Consider the following 27,928-nt stretch of genomic DNA (forward strand, 5'->3'; position numbering starts at 1 on the left):
ACATTCTTATTAAATTAAGAATTCAGCTAATGATTCTTGCACTGTTTGAAACCCAAATCAAGAAAAAAAACCACACCCAACACACAAACACAATACGATGATTCTGTGACTCAAAATTCTGTTAATTACTTTTTCAGCTAGTCCAAAGAAAAACCTGTCCTTGTAGATAAAGCCTCTCCCTGTTCATGAACTCACCGTGTGATTGTTCCATCAATGTCAGAAATAACAATTTTATCATCCCAATTCCACAGGTAAATGGTGCCTTCGCAGCGGCAAGTGCCTTGATACTGTGTTGTAACACTAAAGGTCACATCATTGGGGCCATTCTTAAGCTTTAAACTTTTCTGCAAGACATTATCAGCAAGATAATCAACAAACTGAGTACGTGAAACTGACACAGTGCAAACACAAAGCCACAAATGATCACTGCATTCTTGGTCACACTGAATCTCACTGCTTTCAGCAGAGTCACTGTCTTAATGATAGCAAAGGTTTCCCCAGTGTAGTGTACGTTAGGCACCAATTTACAGAGCAGAACAAAAACAAACAAAAATTCTGTTTCACAGTCAGGGTTATTATTTAAAAAAAATAAAATAAAACAAAACAAACAAACAAAACAAAAAAAAAAAAAAAAAGAAAAAACAACCGAATAACAAATTACAGATTAGGGACTATCTATGGGGGGGGTTTCCATTCTGAGATATCGACACATATATAGAGAAAAATAGGTGTAACAGGGAGTTCCATAAACCCTAATTTAGAGTGTTTATATGGGGACTTGTGTCCTACAGTATCACATCTCTTTCCTACAATAACACATCACTCATACCATATGACCCATCACCCTTCAGTCTCCACCAAATACCCTTAACTCTCGCACTTCACTGCCCTTCCCTCCCACTGTCTCCCTTCCCTTCCCTGTGCCACTTAATGACAAGAGACAACTGATTTTATTCTATTTGTGGACCTAAATACTCATTTTCATAAACCCTGCAGGAGTTTAATACTTCAAGTGTCTCTTTTTTTTCTTATATTTCACTGCAATTTTTCTATTAGTTATAAACGAAAAGGAGGTGGAAATGCAGGACAACTGATGGGTAACTGATGAGTCTCAACCAGTGCTTCATCAAAAACTAATATAAAAGTAATTTTAGCTACAAGTAATTTCTGTGAGGTTTCCAAACCTGAAAATTATCAGTATCTGTTTGCTACAGAAAATTACCAACACATCCTATCTGCCTTTTGGGATAAATTCTACATTTCTTACAAACTATTCAGGCAGTGAGCAATGGGTTGTTTAATACTGTACACCTTGTGTGGGTTTCCTTCAGAAAACTAATTGGCTGTAGACAAGACGACAGAAAATATTTCCCTCAAGTAGCCCATTTTTCCAAATCAAATTGGAATGTGCAGAACACAAAACTGTAAGAGTTTTGTCACCATTAGTCAAAACACCTCTGTCACAGAGGAAGAGGACTGGCTCCAAATAAATTAATAGCCTGTTCTCATAGTAAATTCACAAGCAGCTCTTTCAGAAGTTACTAACAGAAAAACGTATGTATAATGTGACTGCCTCCCTGTGAAAGAAGTGAAAGGAAAGGACGGGGGGGGGGAAAGAAAAAAGAGGCCTCTGGGTTAACATATATTATACATAATACAAAAAGGACATAGTTCCAGTACACTTAGTTACATGACAGATTTAGACATGCTTTGGAATTTTGACATTTTTCTAAATGTGATCCCATGTCTCCTATCTGTGAACCACAGGACTTGCTGCAAGGTACAACACTGATGCTTAATATTGAAACGAGAAGGGAAAATGATTATTTTTTTAAATATAACAAGAGAGAAAATTAAATTCAAGACCTAAGAGCTAATTAAGCTTTGCAAACCTGAGTAAAAGTATTGTTCATATTGTATTAGAAATGACATTTCAGGACAAGGATGTAAATTAACTCACAAGCTGGTCAGAAGTGAGTCGAAGCGTTTTTTTGTAACTGATTCCAGACAATGAGAGATGACTTGAGCTGGCTTGTAATGATCCAAGATTTTGTTTGGCAGCTCTAGGGTCTTCATCACTTGAAGAAGATTCATCTTTTATTCTGGAACATTGCACACACAGAAAATGATGTTATGTCAGTAAATGCATCTCAGTATCCATTAAAAATGCATTAACAGTGAGTCACCAAGTCAGCCATTGATTCTCTGCTCCTAAGTACTGTCTCACAGGAGGTCATTCACATCATGGCTTTAAATATATCAATGAAGTGCTGAATTCCCATTCACTCATATTCCCCGTTATTCATACTTGGATTGTACTAGCCATTCACTTGTCTATAAGCTAGTTTCCATTGTTTAAATTTTAGAGATGTAGGTTAATGTGTCTTATCGACTCAAAAATCTCAGTGATACAAAAAAAAAAACCAAAACATAATACCCATTCGATATTGTAACTGCAAAAAATCCTCAGTTTCAAAAGGAGGAGTTCACTATGGTGGCTTTCTCTCTCCCCTGCTCTCTCCCCCCAAAGAATTCAGCAATTCATAAAAAAAAATAAAGGCGATTGAAATTTGATTACAAATTCCGTCTTTCAATGAGCAACTTTAGATCACTGGATTATTCTTTTCCAGGATTTGCAGGATTATCCCATTCAGGATATGATGATGAAAAGTCAGAAAACCTGAGCTCCTTTACACAATTCTGTTTAAATACACATCAATATCATTCATATTTTTTTTCTGCTACAACCGTTGGTTTTTTTCAGAAATTTTTTAAGGACATTTTTCTTCAGAGAGACAGTTTTCCTACAGTAAACAAATCTATCATTTTAGGCAGAAGGTAAAACATCCTTTCAGGTCCTACACATCTCATCTTTCAAACAATTAGCATTTAGCCTCTTACTTCAATCACACCTGGATGTTGTTAGATATTACGAAGTCTTGATCCAATATCAAGGTACTGCATGCCATGACAAGCAATACTTAAAAGCCTGTCTTATCCTTCGTAACATCAGGTCTCAAAAGCTTTACTCAACATCCTACATATCACATTTTGCTTGCAAGCAATAAATTCTTAATGACAGATTTCTAAGGCCAGTTAAAGTTTAAACAAAGAGCACCAATTACAGAATCTACTGAGCTTGAAGTCTTAATCCTACTTTAAAGTTTATCTTTAAACAACCACGTAAGAAACACACCTAAAAGACACATGTCATCCTTAAAACGAAAATCAGTCTTTCCAATTTATTCCATGGCACTCTCAAACTCAGAGAGGCAAATGAAATAACAGCTAGCCTGCTACAGAATGAGGAATCCTCCTTCCAGCACATTCACCTGGACTGCAACAGCTGACCTTTGGGAAGAATGACAGATAATGCTTTTTTGTTCCATAAAAGTGATACTTGAATTTCATGAGCATAAAGCATATTTGAATATGGCCCTTTTCAGCTCTAAGTGCAGACAGCATACATACAGCATGTATTTACAGCAAGATGTGCATGCACAGAGGAAGGGCAAGGTAGGAGAGTGGTCCCTGGCAAACTCATCCCTCCCAGGGGAGATTCTGGCCATACAGTATGACTAATTTGGAGAATGTGACAGAAGAGACTTCTGTAATCCTTGAAAGAAGCAACAGAAAGCATGAATATTGCCTTTGAAAAAGCCTCTGCAAAGACTTAGGCCCCTGAACTTCCAAAGATTGCAAAAACAAATGAAATCATCAGGCCATAAATACATCAGAAATCTTCGAAACTGAGATCTGACAGATGCATGGGGTTGTCTATGATGCTCCCTTGAACTCTCTAGAGAGATACATACAGATCTGGTGAATTGCTCCAATAATTGTTTGTTTTCAAGGGGTTGGAATTTGTGTCACAAAACTGCCAGCCAAACCACAGAAATGCCAGAGCACACTCGCAAGGTCTGAAACCCTGCCATGGGTACAGCTTTCCTATCCGCACTTATCTGGTGCATTGAATAACAAATTCAATGCATTTCATTGACACAGAATTTCTTTGTTCAAATAAATTGTTTATTTTTAAACAGTAACTCCTGCACATTTCAAGTACAGATACTTTCAGGGGTACCTGTTTGCCATGCTCAACTGTGAAGAGTCTTCTCCTGGAAGTCCACTCTCACTTATACCTCTTTCTGGCTTTGTTTCCTGTAAAAATACAAGTATGAGAAGTTGTCAATTTCCTTTTAGGGAGAGAGCAAGTGTTTTTAGAAAAATGCTTGAAAACCAAGTTCTGTCTTGTACAGGCCTGCTAAAAATCAACAGCATGTTTGTTTCTTTGTTTGTAAGCAAAGAAAACTTCATGGGTTTCTTAAAAAAAAAAAAAAGGCTGCACAAAGAACTCAAAATTGCAAATATTAAAATCAGAAGGAGAATTAAGATTTAATTTTGCGTGGAATTAGTACAGAAATACCAGATTACAGATTTAGTATTACTGAAGTTCTGGTATCAATCCTGTAACTACTCAGTTAATGCACCTGCAATACTTAGATTTCATCTGAAAAAGCAAAATATGTAGAAGAAAAACAAGCAACTAACTTTCACAGAATCATTAAAATTTTTAACATAAGAAAACTTTCCAAACTGATTTTATACTGAGTAGATGCTAAATTCTACCAATTTCATCTCACGACATTTTTAAACAGTGATTTTTTAAACACACAAACACCACAATCACCACCCCTTTCCATTTTATAGCTGACACTGCTTAACAGATAACCAAATACTTGCACTAAGACAGAAATTCCAAAAACTTCAGTGAACTGTAAAAAGTAAAATCTCATGCTCTGAAGCCCATACCCACAGCTCAGTACAATGGTTATTTCGCGCAAGGCTAAAAAATTTCAACAAAGGCAAAATCATAAAAACATATTAGAAGTCATTTTCTCCCCGCAAGTACTAATGCTTTACTAGTATAAATTAATATGAAGAGGTTTTATTAGCCAACTTTAAAGATTAAATATGTCTAGACAGGAGATCAATATTTCATATTTCATATAAAGCTTTGGTTTTTTCCACTGTTCTTTAATGTTCATCCATGGCTTTAAGACCACAAACTTTTAATGCTCAGGAAAATAAATTTAAAAAGATTTCTGTTAGTTTTCCATCTTAGGTTTTGCTGAATTTTACAGATTACTACTCATAAATATGTCTGTTCTTCAGCTATTTAAAGAAAGCTCCAGAAAGGTAGATAATCTGCATGAAAACATTAAATTAGCGGTACCAGTCTTGGATTCTAGGTTCCAAACACATATTTAATCCATTAGATAATACTGCCTCAAGTTTGTGTAATGAAAATAAATGCAGAACCAAAGCACTGCAGACAAATATCTCAAGCAGGGTCTGACAAAACTTTCTGAAGTCAAAAGAAGTCAGACTTTAGACCTTGTTTAAACATCTTTTAATATGTGTATCCTCAGTCAAATTGAATATTGAGTTATTCTCAGAAGCAAAGTTCTGAGGGATGAATATAGAGGTATCCAGCTTTCCCACTGCAACCAGAAGGAAACTGCTTGCTTCTTAAACTTACCTCTTTAATAGCACTGTTCCTCCCTCGCCACGAAAACCACCACCTTCCACCTTTTTTGGGCATCTTGTCCCTCATTATAGATTCCACAGTGGCCTGTGATAAATGGATGGTAACATAAAAAAAAACCAAAACAAAGGACAACCTGATATATGCAAATGAAAGAAAGTGCCAAACACACAATTTTAACTGATAATAAATAGAAGAGAAATAAACATACTGTCTGTGGACCATAAATTCTACTAAAGCAAAATCTAATGGTGTCCAAAGCTGCTCTGAAGTAACTTAAGCATGAATACTTATGGTATTTTAAAAAGGAAAATTAAAAAGATATAAAAATCAAAGAAGAAAAAAAAGCATAAGTAGATATTAGTATAATGTCTAGAATGGAGAGCCTACTGTTTTAAAGTTGAAGTTACTTAGTATAAATTATATAAAAAAATTTAAAAAAAGAAAAAGGAAAATATCACTTCCCAAAGGAGTTCTAAAGCAAAACAGTAACAAACTGACATGCAAGAGTTATTTAAACATAGCTAGAGTTCATATTTAGTCATCAGTTTAGAAATAAGCAAAAAAGTTACTAGCTTTTATGAGTTCAGTAGGATGCTATGAGTTTGACTGACAATGTTAGAACTTTTTTTTTTTTAATGCTGGCTACTTTTCTTCGATTATACCTACTACACCTCAGTAAAGAAAAGGGTTTTTTGTCTTTCAATACCCATAATGACTGTATCTGTATCAATACCCATAATGACTGTATATGCACTGTAACAAGCAGAGCTGAATTCTTTCACTCAGAGAGCAAGCAAAAGACAAAAGGGGAAAGTAGTACAGTGAATCAGAAATTATTATACCTCAGTAAAGGTGGCCACAGTGTTTGGTATGCCTTAAAAATAGCTTAGCCACTGTAAGGAACAATGCATCCCTTCTCTCACTTTTTTCCATAGGTTTTCTTCACTATACTAGCTAAAGTATGTGAGAAAAGAAATGACAGAGGAATCGATGTGAGCAAATAACTTGAAAACTTTTCAAACAAAATAAGAAAAGCAAGGAGCAGATGGAGCAACTGAGAATGGAATGCCACTGTTGAGAACAATGGCTACAATTTGAAGATGTCCTGAAACATATGGACAGCTTCGAGCACATGTCCTGTTGACTTTTACTGAGACAATTCACATGCTTATAATTAGGGATTTAAATGTATTAAGAACGAATGATAGGTTTTGCAAAAACTTTTTGCAGTTTTCAGTGATAGTTTTTGCAAAGTTTTCAATCACTTCCCGAAGCCTGTTTTGATAAAGTATCTTAGTACTTACTTCCATTATTACAGCAAATAAAAACTGTAAGTAACAAGTCATTAAGAAAGCCAGTAAAATGACTGGTAGCATAAATTAGTAATTTCAGCTTCGGAGGCACAGTTCAGTCAAGTAAACCTTCCCAATCATACAGACTGACCTAACTGCATATACTGGCTAGTCCACTAAATTCAAATTGCACTGTCTAGAAAATTATCAGCCTTCAGATTATAAATTGATTATTTAAAAAAAAATGAACACACTGAATTTCACACTCATAGACTTCTTAACTGATAACCTATATGAATGATGGTGTAACCATAACACTGTTGAAAGGACTGCCATTTCCCTTAATGGAAAAATATTTCATTTCCATTCTTTCAATTTTATCCTAGGCAAAACCCAAAACATCCAGCGTGGGCATCAGTGTTTAATTAAAAATGCAGTTACTTTGCATTATCTTTATGAGATCTCACAGGCACCTATCAAGGTCTGTGGAAATGCCCAACAAATACAGACCAGGATAACCATACACCTTCTGTGGGCATTTGAGTTCCATGGATGAATTCCACCTTTGACAAATATTTGCATATATAGAATATTTGCAGTAAAGCATGAAATATGTGGCTCTAACATCCTTGAAATTCAAGCCAGCTTTACCACATGCTTGGGACCTTCAGGATCAATTTATTTTATATTGGGATGCTACAGTGCAGCTATACATGCATACATATGTGATGTGGCACTAAGAAAGAACACAGTGGTAGAGAGTATTCTGGGCTTGAAGAAATTTTTATCCCACATTCATGACAACAGAGATAGTATTTGAATTCACATGTACTAGATATTTGAATTCACATGTATTAAACTCAAAGACATGGGAAGTACTGGAAATGGTAGGAGAGTTTGAGTCCCAAGCTTCATTAAATCCACTGCTAATCAGGATATAAAATAGTACCAATGATGATACTACTTAGTAGTATTGCAGTGTGCCTTTCTGTCCTAAGCATCTATATGACACCAGGTCCCATGGAACTGAATTGAGTTAATGAATGCATTTAAGACAAGCCAAGACATGTAACTACCACACAGTCACAGCTATCTGCCACTACCTACCTAGTTCATTTATGAACGATCAACTGAAAAATAGAAAACTAGCAAGCTACAGGCCTTCTTTACCTAGTATTTAAAGCTTATTCACTGAGGTTAAAATTTCTAGCCTTTACTTATATTTGATAATATATGCTCTATACAGATAAAATAGAAAGCAGTCATCAGGTATTCAGCTACAGCAAACACGAACATGGGTCAATAAAATTTCTGTTTATAATCCATATTAATGAAGGAAAATGGGAAGAAGTTTTCCTTACTTAAAATATTCGTAAAGTTCTTAGCCAAGCAAACAAATACTAATCACAGATCAAATTGAGTCCTGCTTATTCAGCCCCTAGCACAAAACTAGATGAATGGTTACATGTGGATAGGTATTACTGATGTATAGATCCGCTTGTGCAAGAACCCTCTTCCCTGCCTTAATAAATCGCAGAATATCACAAGTCATCCTCTGACCAGCCTTCATTTTCAATCTCACCTTTGGTAAAGGTTTCTGGAATGCCTGCATTGCCAGCAGAAGGGGACCAGCTGTTGTCCAGTTGTAGTACCTGGGCATGCAAGAGAGACAATTACTGCACTTTGTAATCCCAAAGTTCTAATTCACTTAGTAATTATCATCTGGCAGGTGCTGTGGATTAAGCTCAGCCAACTTAATACTGCACCAGTAATAGCAGACCCATCTTATTCCACATTACGTTCACAGGTATTTACAACATATACATTTCAAGGTATGCAAGAAAAGCTATGTCCTGATGTAGACAGGGTATTTTTCATACATTCCTTATGTCCTTATACTTACTTTCACATGAGCCACTTTTTTTCTTTCACAACTGTTTACACTCTTTTTCCATCAAGGAGCTACATAAATGTTAGGGGCTGTAGTCTGTATAATGTCAAGCTTTTGCTATTATGTGCTGAACATGGGTCAACTCTTACACACAGCAGGACAAACAAAATACTGTTTAGGGAAGCTGAAGATCACATGCCATCCAGAGAATGAGACAGTCATATCCTTGCTAAGTACTCTTCTCTCTTCCCCAGTACATCAATAGGCAGGTAAACACTACCATCAAAGTCACAGAACTATGACAGGGAAGCTGTAAGTCACTCGTCTCAGACCACAGAGAGGGTCAGGAATGAGGCTGTAACATACCTGGAATACAAACTATCACATAAGGATGTACCAGGCATGTCAGATTTGTGTGAGTGATGTCGAGGACTAAGGGTAGCCTCACCTCTAAGAGCAACAAAATGCCATGATCTCTCCTCTACTCTGTAACACTGTATGCCAGATGCACGGAGTTCTCAAGTTAAAACATCATGCAAAAAGCTGCACCTAGTACTGCACCTAGACTGTAGTGCTGCACTGCTGCCAGCAGTATAAACATATGAAGTAATCTCTTAGCCTTGTAGAAATAGAAGTCTCATACTTGGTGGGTGAAGTCTGACAAAGCAATACCTTCATAGAGACACATTAGCAAAATACTCAGTATATACGAACTGCTGGGTAAAGAGCGCTTCCAAGCAGACTGCCATATCCCTGTAACTATTAATTACTCAAACTGGCTCAGGGCAAGCCTTAGGAAGTTCACATCCTATTTCATCTTTTACTCTGCCAGCTGAGTGTGAACACCATTAATATTTAATACTAGCTTCTTTGAATTCAAATTGTATCAATTAGCTATAACAGGTCATCTGGAACTGCTCTTTACTTTCAATTTAAATGAGGAAAGGCAGCTAGCAGGGCCTGAATTCTTTGGAGAGTTGACTCTTTCTGGATGAATCTAAGCTATGAACATTCAAAACCTATTTTTTAGCTACAGTTCAATTTCTCTAAACACACTGAAATGCCATAGAAGTATTTTTGTTACAACAGTAGTATTTTTTTTCTTGAAATATACTTACTTATTTCCAATTTTAACCACAAGGTTAGGGTCATCAATGATAGCAGGATTGTCCACAAACTGCTGGTATGTTACTGCATGTTCTAAGAATTCTTCTGTGGGGAAAAAAAAAATACATTTGTAAAGCATGCATTTATATGTGTCTGGAATGGCCAACCTAAACATCTTGGCACCTCTCAGACAAGCAGGTTTCACAATTCTGGGTCAACCCTTCATTACAAGCATGCTGAGCTTAGCAGTGCAAGTGCTAATATGGAATCAAAGTATTCAGAGACTCAAGCTCAGAAGATTCTATTTCTTTGTCTGCTGGGTGTCTTTCCTGTTCAAAGTACAAGCTAAGAGAAAGCTCAGGGATAGAACTGTGAGGGAGGAAAATCAGGGTTCTAAGCAAGGCAAGGAAGTATTTTATCATGTCTTTCACTGATCCTCTGTCCAGGTTAGGAGAAGGAACTGACAGGCTCAACATATATGTAAACCCACAGCCAGAAACTTAATCCTATCACTTGTAAGGACTACAGCAAAGTGAAAATGTTTGTGCATACCCCTTCCACTGGTTGTAACTCCTTTCACAATGTCTATGTAATTTACAAGTGATGCAGCAACAATTCAACTCCAGTAAACCACAGTATATTCGAAATACTTTACAACCGGCTTCTAAACTGCAATCAGTGTAGCATCAGGCTCGTATGATTTTTATGATGTCATATAACTACAGAAAACACAAGTCTTAACACATTTATGCTCACATTACGCTGCTGGAAGTTTAAGGCACAGAGCACTGTAAATTATTTACCTAAGGGCTACATATGATATTTGAGGTAGAGCAGGAACTCAGCTTAAAGTTTCCAACTCCCCCTTCTAGTGTTCCCATTTACAGACCACCTTTTTCATTCCTGACACCAACAGCTTTGACTTCCTAGCTATATACTGTACCAAGCAGAAAAGATACCATTAATACTATCGTGATACAAACCTTAGTACTACCACAAAATTAAAAACAAAACAACAACAACAAAAAAAACCAAACACAAAACCCAATGCAATAAAATACTTAAGAAAATTTAGTATGTAGTGAATTACTAAAAATTACTAAAATCGTCATTCCTATACAAGTCCACTATTTTAAATATGAAACATTCTAGGAATCTAATCATTACACGGACAGCATTTCTCCTCGCAACACATTCTTGAATACAACCACAGGAGGGCACTGCTTCTCCAGTCTAGGATGCTAAAGCTTGGCTGCCAGCACATGCCTAGTAACAATGTCATCCTGTACCTTTGGTTATTTCTCTGTTGTCAGTAAGGCCTCCGCAGAGAGAAATGGCAATGGAAGGTAAATCTCGAATTCCATCTGAGGTGCTTTCAGCTCCACTGTCAACACCTGAGCTCCCACCAGACTGTGGAGATTGGCTGGCAGATCGCAGCCCTGTGTCACTCGCGTTCTTGCATTGGACATTATCTCCACTGGAAAAGAAAAATCAGGAATTCATGTATTCATTCCCAAATTCATTCCCTTCAGCAAGCACCTTTTACATTTGACACACAGCGGGGGGGGGGGGGGGGAAGGGGAAAGGAGAAGAACCTAAAGAAATTTGCTTAGTTTTAGCATAAAAGTAGTATAGGCCTCATGTGCCCATGCTTCTTCTTACTTGTCCAGACTAAGCATGTATAATTATAGCTTCACATATGTACAAGAGATAGGAAAAATAAGGCAATAAACTGTAAGATTTTAGTAGATTATATAATGCTTGCTACTATAAGCAGAGTTTATACTAGAACTATTCCCACACAGGCACAAGAATAAACATATTAGTTTATTAATTTATTTATATTAATTATACAAACTGATAGCTAAATCCAAAACAAAAGAAGCATCTGCTTGTGTATTTATGTCATGTATATAAAAATAAAATACTCTGCATATAAACTACTAGGATAAAAAAAATTGAGAAATAATAAATCATTGTACCCACTTAAAATCTGTGAATAGATGAGATCATTATTACAAAGTGCAGGCTTATCAAATTCTGCTTTCCATTCCAGATTTATATTAATACATTTGAAAAAGGAACTTTTCATCCAACTTTTTCTCCATATTACTATTTTCCTCACTTTTATTAAAATGCTAATATCACAACAGCTGACTTTAAGCAAGCAAGAGTGAAAAAATATGCAAGCTACGTCAGTTGTTGCTCAATGACTTTTAATGAAATGACTGGAGTATGATGTGGAAAGAGGATTATAAATGTTATAAGAGGCTCTAATAAAGATCAGAATAAGTTAGAAATTTTATTTTCAGGGTGCAATACTTGCATAAATATATCTGTTATGCACCTTCCAAAAATTATTTTGTAACATTCATATTTATAGGTGATCACCCACTGTATAATAACACTAAAGCAATAATTTGGTGCTAATACTATTAACAGTAAGGTATGTCCCTCATGGTAATAAGGAAGGACATGGGGATAAATATATCCCAAGGCCAATTGCTCTCCCAGAGCATGTGAGTAACACTCAGAAACATCAGTGTATATCACATAACAACCTACAATCAACATACTACGCTTAATTGATCAAAATAGAAAATCAGTTTCAAGCACACTTCTCAGGCTCAAACGCAGAACCTTCCAAAAGCTCTAATATTGTTCTCTACTTTCCTTCTGCCTTCATGTCTACTTGGACTCTGAAAAAAAGAGGTCTTATCTAGTTGGCAATGAATCTGGAAGGTGACAAGAGCTCTTTAAATAGTCAAAATATAAGCGAAGGACTTATACTTCTTGGGGAAATAAAGTGCAGCAACTTCTGGATCCATGTCAGTGAGGTCATCTAAATAGACACCATCAGCACCAAGATGCCGGCTTCGTTTGTCTGTAAGGGACAGCACATATAAGCCTATTAATGATCATTTTCTGAACAACAAGCCAGAACTGTTACTACAGTTTAACTATTCATTTTAAGATTGAGGAATCAAACAAATTACAGCAGTTTGTGAACTGTACTTGTATAAAATGGTACTGCCAAAAATTTCAAAACAAGTTGCTCCTATACACTGGTCAGATTATGTCCTCTGGGATAACAGAGGACAAGTTCTGAGATACGCTGAAGCCTCCCTGTTCAAGGCAAAACAAGTGGGAATTAGAAGTCAGTGGTCACTGTAGGAAAGCAGCAAAGGAAAAGTATTTGCATAGGCCTATTATCACAGTAAGGCAATCAGAGCCTTTAATCTTCGAGAAATAATCTTCAGTGCTCCCTTGCAAAGGGAAGTAACACAACAGACTATGCTATAGTCACTAATATGCTGTAACTGGCTTGTTATGGAGGCAACTCACAGTTCAGCACATACATCTGATGTGTTGTGTGTGTGCATGCACCACTGTAGGGGACAAGACAACCCTCCCATGTATTTAACTAGTACCAACACACAGTCATTGCTGTCCTCTTGTTGCTGGTTTATCTAGACAAGTAACTGTTGTAAGGCCAAAACCTAACTTGCAATTCATGCTAAAACCCATGTCTTCTCCCTGTCCCAGTTACCAACATCAAACATCAGCAAAGAAATCAAAAAAAGAAGTTATGCAAAGGCCAAACAGCAGAGTAACACTGTAATTTTTGTACCTTCAAAGATAGTGGAACACGTGGAGAAGTGGTTAAGAAACCTGTATGTCTACCTATTCAAATCAGCTGCATAAACCAAGCTTAAATAGGCTTTACATAATTACAGAATTATCAGAGCTCTAAACCACAACATCTGTAAGTAAATAAATTTCATGTGAAGATTGCAACACTTATTATACAATAGCATGGATATAAAGCCCAGAAATTAAGAAGTAGGAAAGCAGACAGAGTTATATTTCACAAATTCAGAACAGCACATGCACCACAAAGAACCGAAACTGCTCACGTAAAACAAAAGCACCTTATTTTGTGGCAAATCTGCGGTTTGTACAAAGAACATACTACCACTTTGTACCAGAGCACAGAGGTTCCACTATTACCAGAAACACATAACAACTCAGAAAGTAGTCAGAGCAGGTGAACTAGCTCTCCAGTTTGCTTGTACCAAAACCTGAAAACACTGAATCAGTGTGGATGAATTTGGAACAAGTTTTGTAAGTCTTGCTCATGTGCAGAGCTGCCAAAAATCCCAAACCAAGAAGAATCTTGTGCCTTACTACATGGCTCCTGTGAACAGAAGGCTGCACAGCTCAGGTTTGGAAGGTTCTTTCCAAAGTTTACAGTTTTCCAGATGTGAAAGTGCCTTCAGGGCACAGATTAATTTAAATGGCAATGAAATACTTTATCAGCATGAAATTTAAAGATTAAATAATACATATAAAAGTGAAGAATCAAGACCTTTACCTTTTTTTCTGGACGGAGAATCTGTCTTGCCAGCTGATTGGGTTGAACAAGCTGTAGCTTGTTTTATTTCTTCACTGGTAGGCAATGGTTGTACAGCTGCCCCTGGAGACTCTGTCTCTGGCTTATTTGTCTCAGCTGGTAAGGGCTCACTTTCAGCAGCAGTTGCTGCATCTGCTTGTCTAAGAGCAGGTAGAGGAGACTCAGTGTTAAACTCCTCTATAGGAGAACTCTGGATGACCCGAAAGTGAGTGCTTTCAGAAGGATTTACATCCACCACACTGGGTTCCTTTGCTTTGAGCAGAGGACTGGCCTGTGAGGAAACATAAAGACTGATATAAAGAAAAGCTATTAAATGCAACGGCCAGAGTTTAATCTGTTCTGATCACTTCAGTGAGATCAGATTCTCAAGGTAAGAAACTACAGCAGAAAGCTACCACTGAGGTGGAGACTAGAGTGTACAAAATGCCTCACTGCTGTGTATTTGCTACTCAAAATTCATCTGTACCTTGGGGCCAGGAAAGACTTGTTCTGCAGTGTGCTTTACCGTCTTCATTTCCCACTCACCTGCCTGGGAGCAGCTCCTACCATACCCTCCTTCCTGCACAAATCCTAGCTTTTCTTCAGAAGGTAACCCTGGACTGTATGCAGTCCATACACAATCAGGATGCTCCCAGGGACCAGACACCGTCATTCATCTATACCTCAGATTTAGACTTTAAAATCACTCCAATTCCATATCTTCTCTCAGTGTGGGGCAGGAGGAGTTCTTACAGAGGAAAGCTGAACCCCTACAGCAGCAGCTGTATAGCTGCTATAACGTTCACATGATAGCAAACACTTACACAAAAATTAAGACTGTCCAAAGCATAACTCTCAATTCAGGTAAGGTCAGATCAACTCTGAATAGATTGGCTAGAGACATAGGCAGGGACTGCAGAGGGAAAAGCTTCCAAGAGTGAGATTTGCTATACACACTGGGCTGTGTGACTGGGATAAAAATGAAACACCTAAATCTAATAACAGGAAACCCTAAATTATAGACTGAAAATGCCAATTTGAAATTCCTGTCTGGACCTGTGCACTTGAATTAGTTCTCTGCTTACAGAAAATAGCTCCCAATTTTCTAACATACACGAGGAGGAGAGTAACACAGAGGTGATGAAGCAGCTCATCTATGGCCTACTAAAGAAGAGGCCAGAGGTTTTCTGAAGGAATTAAGAATCCTGAATTTCCATCCCTTCTTTTGTCACTAGCTAACAACAGTGAATTAAAGATAAATGTAATAGCACCATTATACTTCTGATGGCACCACCAGAATGTAGCCTTCTGTCTGAAGAGGATACCCACTTCCCCGGCCTGCAAAGCAGCAATTTTGTTTCTTTATACTGTTCCTGACCCCAACACTCCTACAGACCTTTCTGCAGAGAAGCCAGCTTTGAGAAGAGGACAAATCCTGCACCATCCCTGCCCCTGGAACTGCAGTATGCTACTGACCTTTATTTCTCATACCCTGAGGCAGGTGTAACCCCTAACTGACCCATTTCCTCCATGAAATCTCTGACTCAGTCAATACCTGACTGACCTGCAGTGTACACAGCTACACATGGCTACTGTGCAACATGGGAGACAATGCTGCTGGCACACTACAGATCCTGCCACCTAACTGAGCCAAATGGCTTCAGGGAGAAGACAGGCACCAAGCCAGTCAGCTGAGCCAAGAGAACAGCATGCCTGGGCATGCACTGACACAGAACTGTAAGTGTTTCTGGATGCTTATGTACTCGAAACAACCAATTTCAATTTTTGTGAATCACACTGCTAACACCAAGCACTAATTTCTATCTAAGATCATTTATGAATTTCAGTGATTTACCAAAGGACATTTGTTTTGATTTTACACATTATTTAAGCTTCTAACCTTTACAAGATTAGGTCTCAGGGTCATTTTTTTACCATGTATCATGGGTGTCGATAAAACACCCAGCAGAGGGTACTTTCCTGTACCTCCTAAGGAGCAAGATGCAATTCTCTTTCTTACATAAAACATGACAATTTTCAGTAAAACCAGGATCCACTCCCTCTTTAGTAGTCTGCAACATAGTAAGTCCATGTGCCCAAGAGATGTTAGCAGGAATTAAATTACATTGGATACCTTTGCAGCCTGGGGTAGCTCTCCCCATGCCCAGTGCATGTGGGGATTATTCTTCATCCCACTTCTGTCCGTAGGTTTACTGACTAATTCTGAGTCACTTTTAGGAGTAGGAGGGCGTGAACCTGATGGGCTGAAGAAAACCAAACAAAAAATATTACAAAGCCAAACGTAACCATATTAAGCACTTTCCAAACAGATATCCCCAGCGCAAAGCACTGGAGATCTAAATAGCCATTAGCCAACTTAAAGTGTGAAAGCATGGAAAGACAGTTTAAACAGTTCAGGAACCTTTCAGACTGGCATTCAGAGGTGTCATCCATTTTTTATTAAGTGCTGTCACAGAAGCAGGATTTGAGAAGCTGGAAGAGATGAGACAGGACCACTGGCCCTGAACATTTCAGGAGGGTTTTGTGTGGAAAAAAGTACAGGGATGGTACCAGCAGCAGCAGATGAATAGATGTTAGTACTATTATAATGGATGGAAAGGGCACAAATTACTCGCATCAACAAGACATTTTAACCTGATCAAGTAATAAATTAGCCTAACGAATCCAGCTGATTACTTCCTTCTACTAAATTGCTCAGTTCTAGCCTTGGATGCAAGTTTCTAGAGAAACCTGTAGAGCAGCAGAGCTGTACAAAGTATGTGAGTTCTTCCAGTTCAAAAAAGTTTAACTGTTTGCTTTGCTGACTACATAAAAATATTTAATAATCAGCAAATTATTAGTTTGTAGCATATATGTAATGTCGTAAAGTCAACAATGTGACAGCAAGTTACATTTTTCCTTCTGTCCTTGAATTAGTGAATCATTATTTATTTATAATATTCTGATTATTTACTCTGCCTTTAATGCCCTATGTGTGTGTGTTAATACAAGGTAGAGTTTTGCCCTGAGTGCCCTGAAGAAGTCTTTTGATGCGAAAGGCTGTCCAATGGTCCATGCACACATATGCTTTATTGGTTCTGAGTATATATAGCCACAAGTAGGCTAGGATTAGGGTAGGCATCTAACCACCAAAATACTACCCACTGTCCCAAAACAAAGTAGAAAAAATGTCACTGTCTGCTGAACTTTTGACACAAACACAATGGTGACATCTTAATTCCCATTCTATAGATATTACTTTTCTATACAATAAAAAGTGAGGATTTAGTAGTACCAAACTGTTAGATCTTTAGAATTATTTGCAGTTGATTTCTCCTTGTAGATTAATGTATAAATGTGAATACAATCTCAGGGTAGATTAGAATTATTATTGCAATGTCATCTTGATCTGAAAGGCCTACGAGCAAGTCAGACTGCAAACATGCAGACACAAGGCAAACAGGGATAAATTATTTTGTATATAAAAACATTACAGCGTTTTCATTCCTTATATCATACAGGGCATAAAACGGAATTTTCTATGCCATCAACAAACATTAATACAGGGTTGGTTGCCTCCTGATGGGAGCTGTAAGGGAATTACAGAGAAATACTTTTACTTTTTTCTTCATAAGCCACATTGTTGTCTAACACTCCATAGCTACTCTCTCTAACTAACATCTTTCTAGAACACCAACGGTAATCTCTGTAGTTTATGGACACAGATAGCCAATTATGCCTACTACAGTCCTGTTTGTATTCTTCCTGTTTTAAAGTTCTGCTTCCATATGTAAGCCAGATGTCACCTCCTTTACCCATACTGGGACTATTTTGGCTGCTGTTCACTTCATACCATGGCCATCAAAGTAAAATAAGACTGAAGACTAATAAAGCTCACAACGCTATTCCTTTCATTGCATTTTTAAACTCAATTAGGTCAAATTAAATCCCAAATTAATGTTATACTTGCACTAGGGATCAGAAAGTCTGAACACCAAGACTGTGCAGGATTTGTAATCCAGTGAGAGTATCTTACAAATGCATCTGTGGATCAGACTAAAAATGGACATTTTATTCCTTACACCAGCAACATGTTTGTCTTGGACTGAATTATGTCTTGCAATTCCCCTTTCCTTAAATTGGCCACTGATTGCTGTGATAATTCCAGATTAAACGACAGCCACCCTTCCTGTCCACAATGCACAAGAAGGTAAACTTCAGTTCAGTCATTCAGATCAGCATATCTGATTCACATCCCATAAATGCTGAATATTCGTGTGACAGTCCTATGTGTTCCTTAACCACTATGATTGGAGTTAATGTAATCCAATGTCAAGAATACAGAACTTGCCCTGTAGTTGGCAGTTCTGCAAGGAAACCACGCTGATCTTTGCAGTGTTTCCCACTGAAAGCTAAGAGAGTCCTGAGAAAGCAGCAGTGTGACCTGAGAAAAAGTCCTTTCCTGACTGAGGCCAAATAAACTGGGAAAAGATAGAAGGAAAGAAACTTATCTCATGTACATGTCACAACAGCTGAGAACCTCTGAAGCTCCTTTGAGGTGGCCATAGTAGGGCTTCTTGTTTCACATCAAGGAGAACAGTTGCAGACATAGAGAGGAGCTTACTCAAACAAATTACTACAGCACTTCAGCTGTGTATCTAGACTGCAAGACAGTGAACACTACAGCAAAGTTCATGGAGCCACCCAGAGCACATCACTGCTCCATCCCAACCTGTGCACTTGCCCTACATTGCCATGAAAAACACTAAGGAGAACAGTCTTGAATGTCCCAGGATCTCACCTTGATTGGTAATGCAACATTATCAATCAGGTAATGGTCAGGTTAAAGAGGGCAGATCCAGAAGGGTGAAAAATCTCAAGATCATCAATTTGATGCAGCCTTACACACCTAGTATGGCATCTCTGCTGAGATAAGCAAAGAACAATTTATCCTGATATATTACTCAAAGCTTCCCCAGCATTAATGGAGAATTGTACAGGTCATACTCAGGCACCTACTTTAAATTTTTCAACTGAGTTGCTGTGATTTCTGTCCACTCACTTAATGGAGACAAAGGGCCTGGCTGCAGAATCTTGAGACATCTCAAATTTAAGATATCATCAAAAGTGTCTGCATCCACTTACAACTCTGTAGAAGAGAATCTACAGTCAGAAGAATCATCCACTACAGCAAAGTAGTATGCCTTATCTATTGTGTCATCTTTACTCTGATACTCCCCCCTGCAAAGTCCTCCCCACCCCCACACCAGGGAACAAAGGAAGAGAGGTTCTCTTCTGGTACTGGGCTTCTCCCACTCCAAGTTCTGTACTCCTTACCGCTCACGTAATCTCCAGTCTTTGTTCTGCTTTTACTTTTTCAACCTATGCACAAGCAAACAAGTCAGGAAAGCCATGGAATAAAAATGTCCTTAAAATATACACTGACTGTAAAAAGCCACATAGAAATGCCAGTCTTCACAGGAATGTAAGTTCTCACTAGCTAAATTCTTCCCTTTTTCTTCTTTTTAATCATCTTCATCAACTTAGATTTTAATCCAGGTTTTCACTGGCCTGATTTTATATTGGCCATCCTCAACAGATGTTTCATCAAGGTAATTTACCTCCAGTCAATGCCCACAAGGAAGCAAGCAGAAGAAGTGGCTTTCAGTGTCTCTTTCAAGATGCCTGGGTTAGCAATAAGCACAGTCAGAAGTTCAATGAAGTTCACATACTAATAATGTGTTAAAAGGATTTAAAAAGGAAAAGAGGAAGGACAACTGTTCTACCTGTCTGGAGGAGAAAAGTGAGAAGATTGTTGAGGACAAGAGTTAGATAGACCTCCGTCTGCTGGAACAGTGAGAAGAGAGGTTTGGCCTGTGCAATCTATAGGCTTACTGGACAGCATAGCATGTTGGTACAAAGAAAAATAGGGTGTCATTATTCACAAGTGCTGATTAACACTTAGCTCTTTATGCACGAATGCTGAATTTACATCTAGAGCTTTCAAAATCCAGAATACTGCATTCTAAAAACAAACAGAACATACAGTTCAAAAAGGCAGCAAAGGGCAGGGTGTTGACATATGTTGTCACCAAACTGGTGAAGCTAATCATAATAAGCTTTATAGTCAGTGAAGAAAGTTTCTTCCAGAATGCAGTTCAAAACATTTCAATTAAGCCCTTGCTCTGATTACACTGCCCCTCAAATACACAGACAGTATACTGAAATTAGGCTTCTTAGAATAATGTCTTGTGAATATTGCTCCACTCCAGTAGTTTGCATGGAGGATGTGGGGCACATGTGCACAGGAGCACACAAATGCACAGATTTCAGTGCACATTAGGCAAAAAATTGTCTCCTTCTGACAGTGTTCCACAGACACAAGAAAGTCAGTCCAAACTGATCTGTTCTGATATCAAAGGTATACACAAGCACATAAACACACATACAGGAAAGAATAAGCATATTTCTGTATGTGTTCACACAGTAAATATTACTTGGGTAATATTTAGAGCCTTGGGTGACATGGTTTAGTGTGAGGTGTCCCTGCCCATGGCAGGGGGGTTGGAACTAGATGATCTTAAGGTCCTTTCCAACCCTAACTATTCTGCGATTCTATGATTCTATGATTACATGTCTATTTAACTGTGCAATTCAATAAATTAGCTTTGAAAAGGACATAAAATGCTCACACTCATTTAAGTAAATCTTATTTTTATACATTAACTCCAATCTTGAAAGTTCTTAAAATGATTACACCCGAAGTACTATAGATTTATATACAGACATTCACTGAAGTCCTTATAAAGTGTGTGCATTACGCAAAGACTCAGATTTCACAAAATATTCATCCTCTCTATAGTATTTCTACACAAACAGCAACACTAACAGATAGAAACATTCTTCAGAATTTATGGGCCTGCATTTGTACATATGCATTTGTTGAACCAAGGACAAAGCTAACCCGAAGTTTTTGAACACTACCTGATTTCAAATACAGAAAGCATTCATCTAGTAGTTGACACTGACCATGTTTGATACGAACATTTTTAGTACGACTTCATATAGCACTAGCCTATAAGACATTAATGGAAAGAGGAAGATTATTTAGAACTGTACTGACAGAAAAAGTACCTTTGAAGAGGTGACCATTCTCCATCTGAATGAGGGTAAGATGAAGACTGAGAAAACATAGAAGCTGCAGGAGCCTTCATGTCAGATATATCATCAACACACACATCTGGAACAGGGATTCTAGGTATAGGGAAAGACATGACATTTAAAAACCATGCTTAATAACTGAACTGTCATATACTTCAGGCCGCAAAAAAAACCTACTGTAGAGAAGAATCAGTATAACCTGAACTAAAATGATATAGAGAAATATTATCTGACTGACACCTTTTAGTTCACAGCATGATGGAGGATTGTTCTTACGTTTTCTATGTAATTTTTGTTATTTTTGTTACCATCATTCCCAATGGCTTTCTAGCCTAAAACTTTTTCTTATAGACACATGCTCATCAGCCATGCGTACTGACTTAAATAAAAATTACTGTTGGAAGGCATGGAATGGAACATTAACCCAGCATCAGGTTTCTATTACATAGCTCAGTTCCACTGTTATACCGTGAATTGTCCAATGGTTCTTTTTCCTCCTCTGAGCTAATCTCTATGGGAAACATGTCTTCGTCTTCCGATGTGTCTCCATTGTCTTCTCTTTTTAAGCTGTCTATTTTATGGGTAGACTTTCTCCTCTTCTTCCTACGTTTTTTCACAGAGCTACAGACTGGAGATGTTTCAGTAGAAAGCTGGGATCCATGGGCTTGGGGTGGTACTTGTGAGGATGCACTGGCGTCCAGGTTTCTTATCCTGTCTATGGAGTTCCTCTTCAGCTGAGCATCCATTAAAGCAGTTCCCTCAGACATAATGGGAGATGTGGAGAGATGATGAGGAATTACCTCCTGAGGAAGAAAAAATCCAAACCATGCAACATGAGTTCCTCCACCAGTCATAAATCTGGTTCTAAAATCTATTCACAATTGCCAAAATCTAAGTGATTTATTCCACAGAAAAGTAACAAAAATTAGACACCTGGATGCTCAGTACGATCCTATAGCATATGGAAATTGTTCCACAGATGCATCTCCTTAGACAAGCCAGGAACAATACTTGTAATAAAGAGGATCCTCTGAGCATCTCATATTGGCCACATGGCATTAATCTCTATCCACTTGATGCTACATACACAGCAGAAACAAAAATCCTAATTTATAATCTGAACATTTTGTAAAAGCTAATTCTTCACAACTCAATTCAGATAACAGTCAACAGTCGACAGGTCAGAAGTTTATAACTGGGTCACACTCTTAATCATATATATACATCTCTAGATACTCAAGCAAAATTTCTAGCAATTTTCAGTCACCAAATAACTGTTTACCACACAGAGATTTAAACATAAGGATATAGAAATTAATACTGCACATGCACAAGTTCTCACTTAAAACTACTGTTGCATTCAATGTGGAATTTAAAAACTCATTCCACTATGGACAGTGACAAAATTTGTTGGGAATCTCTGATGAGAAATAGCTGTAAAAAGCTTTTCTTATGACACATTACATATGGTCACACTAATTTTGAACAGTCCACAACTTATATGGACTGACATTCAATCACATAACTCAACAGCAAGCATTCTCACTTAAGTATAATTCCACATGAACATGTCTTTGGTGAGTACCAAAATTACTGTGTGCACAGATGTTTACAGGGTGTGTGCACTTCTACAGACATTCTGCTCAGTGTTTATGTTCAAAGTAGAGATTTCTGCAAAAAACAGGTCACTGACATATAAACCTCTGTTGTACACACCTTTGAAGCATGTGAACAACATACATGTTACTTGTGCTCACACACTGGCATGCACATAAACTGTTATTTTTCAGTTATGTGATTACCTTCTTTAGATTTTTCCAAATCTCAACAACCCAAAAACTGCACAGTATTGAATTTCCACAACAGAAAACTGTCCAGAAACTTTGAAACTATATTATGGGTAGAAGTGTATTTTTCAACAAAAATTCCTAAATTCAAAAGTGACTTTGAAGAGCAGGCATTGAATTTCTGACAACTTTAAATTAGTTTTGACTCTTACCTGGTTGTTATCCATCTCCTGCACAAAAAAAGCCTCTCCATTGTCTCCTAGTTTCATGTGCAAGTCTACAGCTTCTCCATTAATTTCTATGTCAACCTGGAAGAAAATAAATATGTTCTCATATGAATAAAGCTCTTTTAGATACACAGATGCTGTTCAGCTATCCTACCACTGTCACTGAGCAAATGCTTCTCAAGGAAGTGTAGGAAACCTTATAATAAGCAAAATAGTAAACTTTTTTCTTTTCTCACCACTTCACAGGGTCATCAATTGTCAAAACATTTCCTTACTCATTCAGCTTGTTGCTGTCCTGTTCCTCTACTCAGGAAGGTTCATAGTCATTATATAAATATTCAATCTTTTAAAATGTAAATCTGAATGCTTCATTCACCACACAAGTCTTTTTGCTTTTTTAATTCAAAACTTAATTTTGAATCGTGTAAGAAGTTCTTCCACATGCAAATTCTTAATATGCTGTCTCTTGAATTCATTAAACAGGCTTCTCTTCACACCATGAAAAGCACAAGTAAGAAAAATTGTCCTACATTCTCAACACAATTCATGCATCTGCTTCTTCCATGCATTTATCTCACCACTATACAGCCCCAACTATTTCCACTTCTTCTCAGAAGATCTCCCTCTTTGCCCATAACTGTTCTTGCCATCAACTCCATTTTCACTCAAGTTTGTTGTTTTGTTTTGTTTTGTTTTGTTTTTGAGGCTTGGAAAAGTCTATATTAATGTTATATTTCAGGACACAGCACATTACTGACACAGTAACATTTTCAACTTTTACCCATCCTAAATGTTGGACTTCCTTTCTGCTTTATGTAAGATTTGAACAATGTCCATGATGACGTTAGGACCTTTCCACTGAACAACTGTAATTACATTCTGGACTGTATGTAGTTACAAATTATTTCCCAAAATAATCTGTCATGCATCACTCACTGGCAACTTCACATCTGATATCATATTGCCAGGTTATTCAGAGTGGTTATCTCAAGGTCCTTGCTGCTTTATCTGATTTCAGTTAACCTCAACATTCTGTTACCCAAAAATACTACTTCATTATTACCCCCCTTTTTGTAACTATTACTGAACACGTTAAACAAAGGTGTCTTAATACACAGTCACTAATGAGATCTAGTATAGGGCCAAATCAGCACATTCAGAATTTTGCTTTTTGAAAATAAAACTTACAAATGTCATTCTTGGTTTTTTTTTACAATAGTCAAAGTCTTACAAATTATGCTGTGAAATGGAAAAATCAGTAACAACCATTTTAATTGAACTGTGCCTCAATCTGGCCACTTTATAAAGAGTGTCTAAAGAAAACCTTGACTAGCACACCACAGAACATTCAGTAACTTTCATGCCATTAGAGACAACCCACAGACAGAACATATCAAAATTCTCCATTTTCTTACCACTTTCTCCCTAGAACGTAGAACTCCCATTTTGCCAAAGCGTACATGGAAAGGAGAACACTGAAGATTTCCATCTGGCTGACATACAACAATTACATCTATACATCCCGACAATGTGGCTGGGTTTAGTCCTTTATAAAGCTCCTTCACAGTTACAAACACTTGCCCTGCTAACTGTCCAACGTAATTCATGGTTTGAACCTGCAAGGCAAAAGATAGAATAAGTAAGATTTTAATCCCTACTCTATATTTTAGAGACAATTGATAGACGGACATTCCAGCAGCGGGATATTCTTCTGTTTCACAAATTAACAAGTTCACATAGAATCAGGATTTCCCACCTAATTTATTTACAGCTGATGCATGTTTGTAGAGAGCTACTCAAGGACAAAAGCAAGAGACCTTGCAAGTAAGAGAACTGTAACAGCTTTCAAAAAGTTCATAAAAATCAGTTACATTCAAAACCACTGTGCAGCTCATAATTGCCTCCAATTGTCTCTGAAGAAAAAAGCACTGCTTCCAAAATAACATCTCCTCCTACCATTTATTTTGCCATCAACAACAAATATACTTTTCTTATGTATTTCTACAGGCTTTTAAGAGCAGGGCAAGTGAATGGGTTTTATCAGATCTAATTTTCCACTACACTCAAGTCAAAGACTATTCTCCCACTTTACAGGGATTTCTCCTGTTAAAAGACTATTATAATGCATACACACAATAGATACACATTAAGGTTTGACAAGCAACCTTCAACCCAGAGCAGCTGCTTCCTAATGAAACTTTACTGTTCTTGTTTTTTAAGCCAACCTTTCAGTAACAGCAGGTTTATTGAAAATAAGGCATATGCTGATGGTTGAAGTGATTGGCTTTATCTTCTCTGCTCTTTAATTTAATTAGCATTTAGTTTCCTGATTCTACTCGGTTAATGCACATCCTGTTTATGATCCGTTAATACACTGAGCCCCCTAGGTGAGACAGCATGCATATTTAGAAATACTTGAAAGTTAAGAAGTCTTTTAAGGGCTTTCAAAATATGACTGAATTTAAGCAGATACCTTCCCAAATAGTACATATTTTAAAGACTTCAAGTGTTTATTGTTTTCATTATTTTTCCAATACCTCTTTAAGATTCTAAGATACTGATTTCAGCATTTTGCACTCAGTATAGAGCATATACCTCACATACAAGGTCTTTGCTAGGCTGTACTACATGACCTGGACGTCAATAAAAGAGACACTTGCAGGGAAGGAAACACTAAAACTCCCATTGATGGTGATGAGAACAGAACTGAGCTCAGAGTCTGAGAGACAGTCACGGCACTGAGTTGTGTGGCATGTGTTAACCAGCATCATCTGCTACAATAGGGACTCTCTTTCAGCTGAGTTCTCTCATAAACAACAAAAATGCTGTAAATCTGAAATGCTGCAAAAATAGCTCAAATTTTTCACTGTGATTTACACTTAAAAACAAACTACTAAAAAAAAAAAAAAAAAACACAACAGTGAAAACATTACAGTAAAAAATTCTGAAGTTAGGAAATGCTATAATAAAGGCTGGTCTCTTCATGCATAGCTGTTCTAATTAATTAATGATCACTTGTGCTTTTTCTTTTTCCAAAAGGATGTACTGAAACTTTGCTTTCTTCTCTAACTCTATTGCAATACACAGGGACCGGAACACAAACAATGCTCTGAGGAAGATTTATTTATGTTCTTTTGCGGTTTATGATAATCATCACTACATTGCCCCTGAGAAGCAATGATGGTTTCCCTATCTGACAACTGGGAAGATGAATCACAAAAAGACTAAGACTAAAACAAGGCACTAAGTTTGGAAACCAAAGAAACCTTTTTGAAGTATTTAGCTTACAAGATGTTGTTGTGGTTTAACACCAGCTGGTGACTAGGCCCCACACAGCTGCTTGCTTGCTCCCCTGCCCCCCAGTGGGATGGGGGAGAGAACTGGAAGGGTAAAAGTAAGAAAATTCTTGGGTAAGGATAGACAATTTAATAGGACAGAAAAGGAACAAAATAATAATAATGATAAAACAGAATATACAAAAGAAGTGATATACAATGCAACTGCTCACTGCTCACCACTTGCTGACCAATGCCCAGCCTGTTCCCAAGAAGCAGCTCCCGGTCATCTTTCCCCTCAGTTTATATACTGACCATAACACCATATGGTATGAAACATCCCTTGGGTCAGCTGGGGTCAGCTGCCCTGGCTGTATCCCCTCCTAATTTCTTGTGCCCTCCCCAGCCTTCTAGCTGTCAAGATGTGAGAAGCTGAAAAGTCCTTTACTTAGTATAAACACTACTTAACAATTAAAAACATCAGTGTGTTATCAACATTATTCTCAGACTAACGCCAAAAACCAGCACTTCACCAGATACTAGGTAGAAACCTAACTGTTCGAGGCAAAACCAGAAGAGATGTTAAGTAATGAAAGAATAATCCCTAAATGCTGTTTGGAGAAGCGTTTGTGCACAGCCCTCAATTCAGGCATCTAGAAAGTGCCACCCACTGGAAAGTCAACACATGAAAACTTCACGGCAGAAAGAGCAATTATATTCAGTTCTCCAGCATTCAATTAGTATTAGCACTTCTGGGCCTCTATTATACATGAGAAACATGGCTTCCTGAATGCAAATCTAGTGGTAAGCTCTTTCATAGGGAACTGCACCTGAAACGTATGCCACACCCTATGCTGTGTCACAGAACAACAGCCCTCCTGCACTCCTGCTCCTGTGTTTGCCTGTCCTCACAGTGAAAATTTTCTTCCCAACACCTAATCTAAAATTCCCATGTTGCAACTTGTGCCTGTTGCCTCTTGTCCTACCACTGCATCTCTCAAATTCCGGCTCTGTTTCCTCCATACTCCACAACAGGTAACTGAATAACCTCAAGACTGAACAAAACTAGCTCTCCCAGCCTCCACGCATAAGCCATAAACTCTTAGCCCCCTAATTATCTTGGTGGACATCATCTGAACTCTTCAAAAAGCCAGCACCAAACAGGCACAGACCTAAGTTCAGAAGTAAGCCCCCAGGGTGACAGATGAAAGCAAACTTTTAAAATTATCCTTTTGCTTTGGAAA

The 27,928-nt window shown here is 37.7% G+C and overlaps 1 protein-coding gene across 3 annotated transcripts in view; it reads right to left on the reverse strand.

Annotated features, from left to right (window-relative positions):
- The window catches only part of LPIN1 (lipin 1), an 80,811-nt gene that overhangs the window by 12,644 nt on the left and 40,239 nt on the right, over window positions 1-27,928 (reverse strand). For 2 of the 3 annotated variants that reach the window (XM_061351732.1, XM_061351733.1), the window contains 15 exons: window positions 24,825-25,025; window positions 23,395-23,490; window positions 21,864-22,198; window positions 21,369-21,488; window positions 20,021-20,128; window positions 16,369-16,498; window positions 14,217-14,526; window positions 12,632-12,725; window positions 11,131-11,318; window positions 9,853-9,946; window positions 8,426-8,495; window positions 5,543-5,635; window positions 4,085-4,161; window positions 1,961-2,102; window positions 196-344 (listed from right to left, as the gene is read on the reverse strand). In XM_061351732.1, the coding sequence (XP_061207716.1) occupies window positions 196-344; window positions 1,961-2,102; window positions 4,085-4,161; window positions 5,543-5,635; window positions 8,426-8,495; window positions 9,853-9,946; window positions 11,131-11,318; window positions 12,632-12,725; window positions 14,217-14,526; window positions 16,369-16,498; window positions 20,021-20,128; window positions 21,369-21,488; window positions 21,864-22,198; window positions 23,395-23,490; window positions 24,825-25,025 (2,207 nt within the window). The remainder of the gene's footprint in view (window positions 1-195; window positions 345-1,960; window positions 2,103-4,084; window positions 4,162-5,542; window positions 5,636-8,425; window positions 8,496-9,852; window positions 9,947-11,130; window positions 11,319-12,631; window positions 12,726-14,216; window positions 14,527-16,368; window positions 16,499-20,020; window positions 20,129-21,368; window positions 21,489-21,863; window positions 22,199-23,394; window positions 23,491-24,824; window positions 25,026-27,928) is intronic. The other variant, XM_061351734.1, reaches the window with a different exon arrangement.

The sequence above is a fragment of the Neopsephotus bourkii genome, unplaced genomic scaffold (assembly GCF_033783945.1).
Source record: "Neopsephotus bourkii isolate Nb327-2 ecotype Australia unplaced genomic scaffold, CSIRO-AGI_Nbou_v1 NB_595, whole genome shotgun sequence".
Taxonomy (NCBI): domain Eukaryota; kingdom Metazoa; phylum Chordata; class Aves; order Psittaciformes; family Psittacidae; genus Neopsephotus; species Neopsephotus bourkii.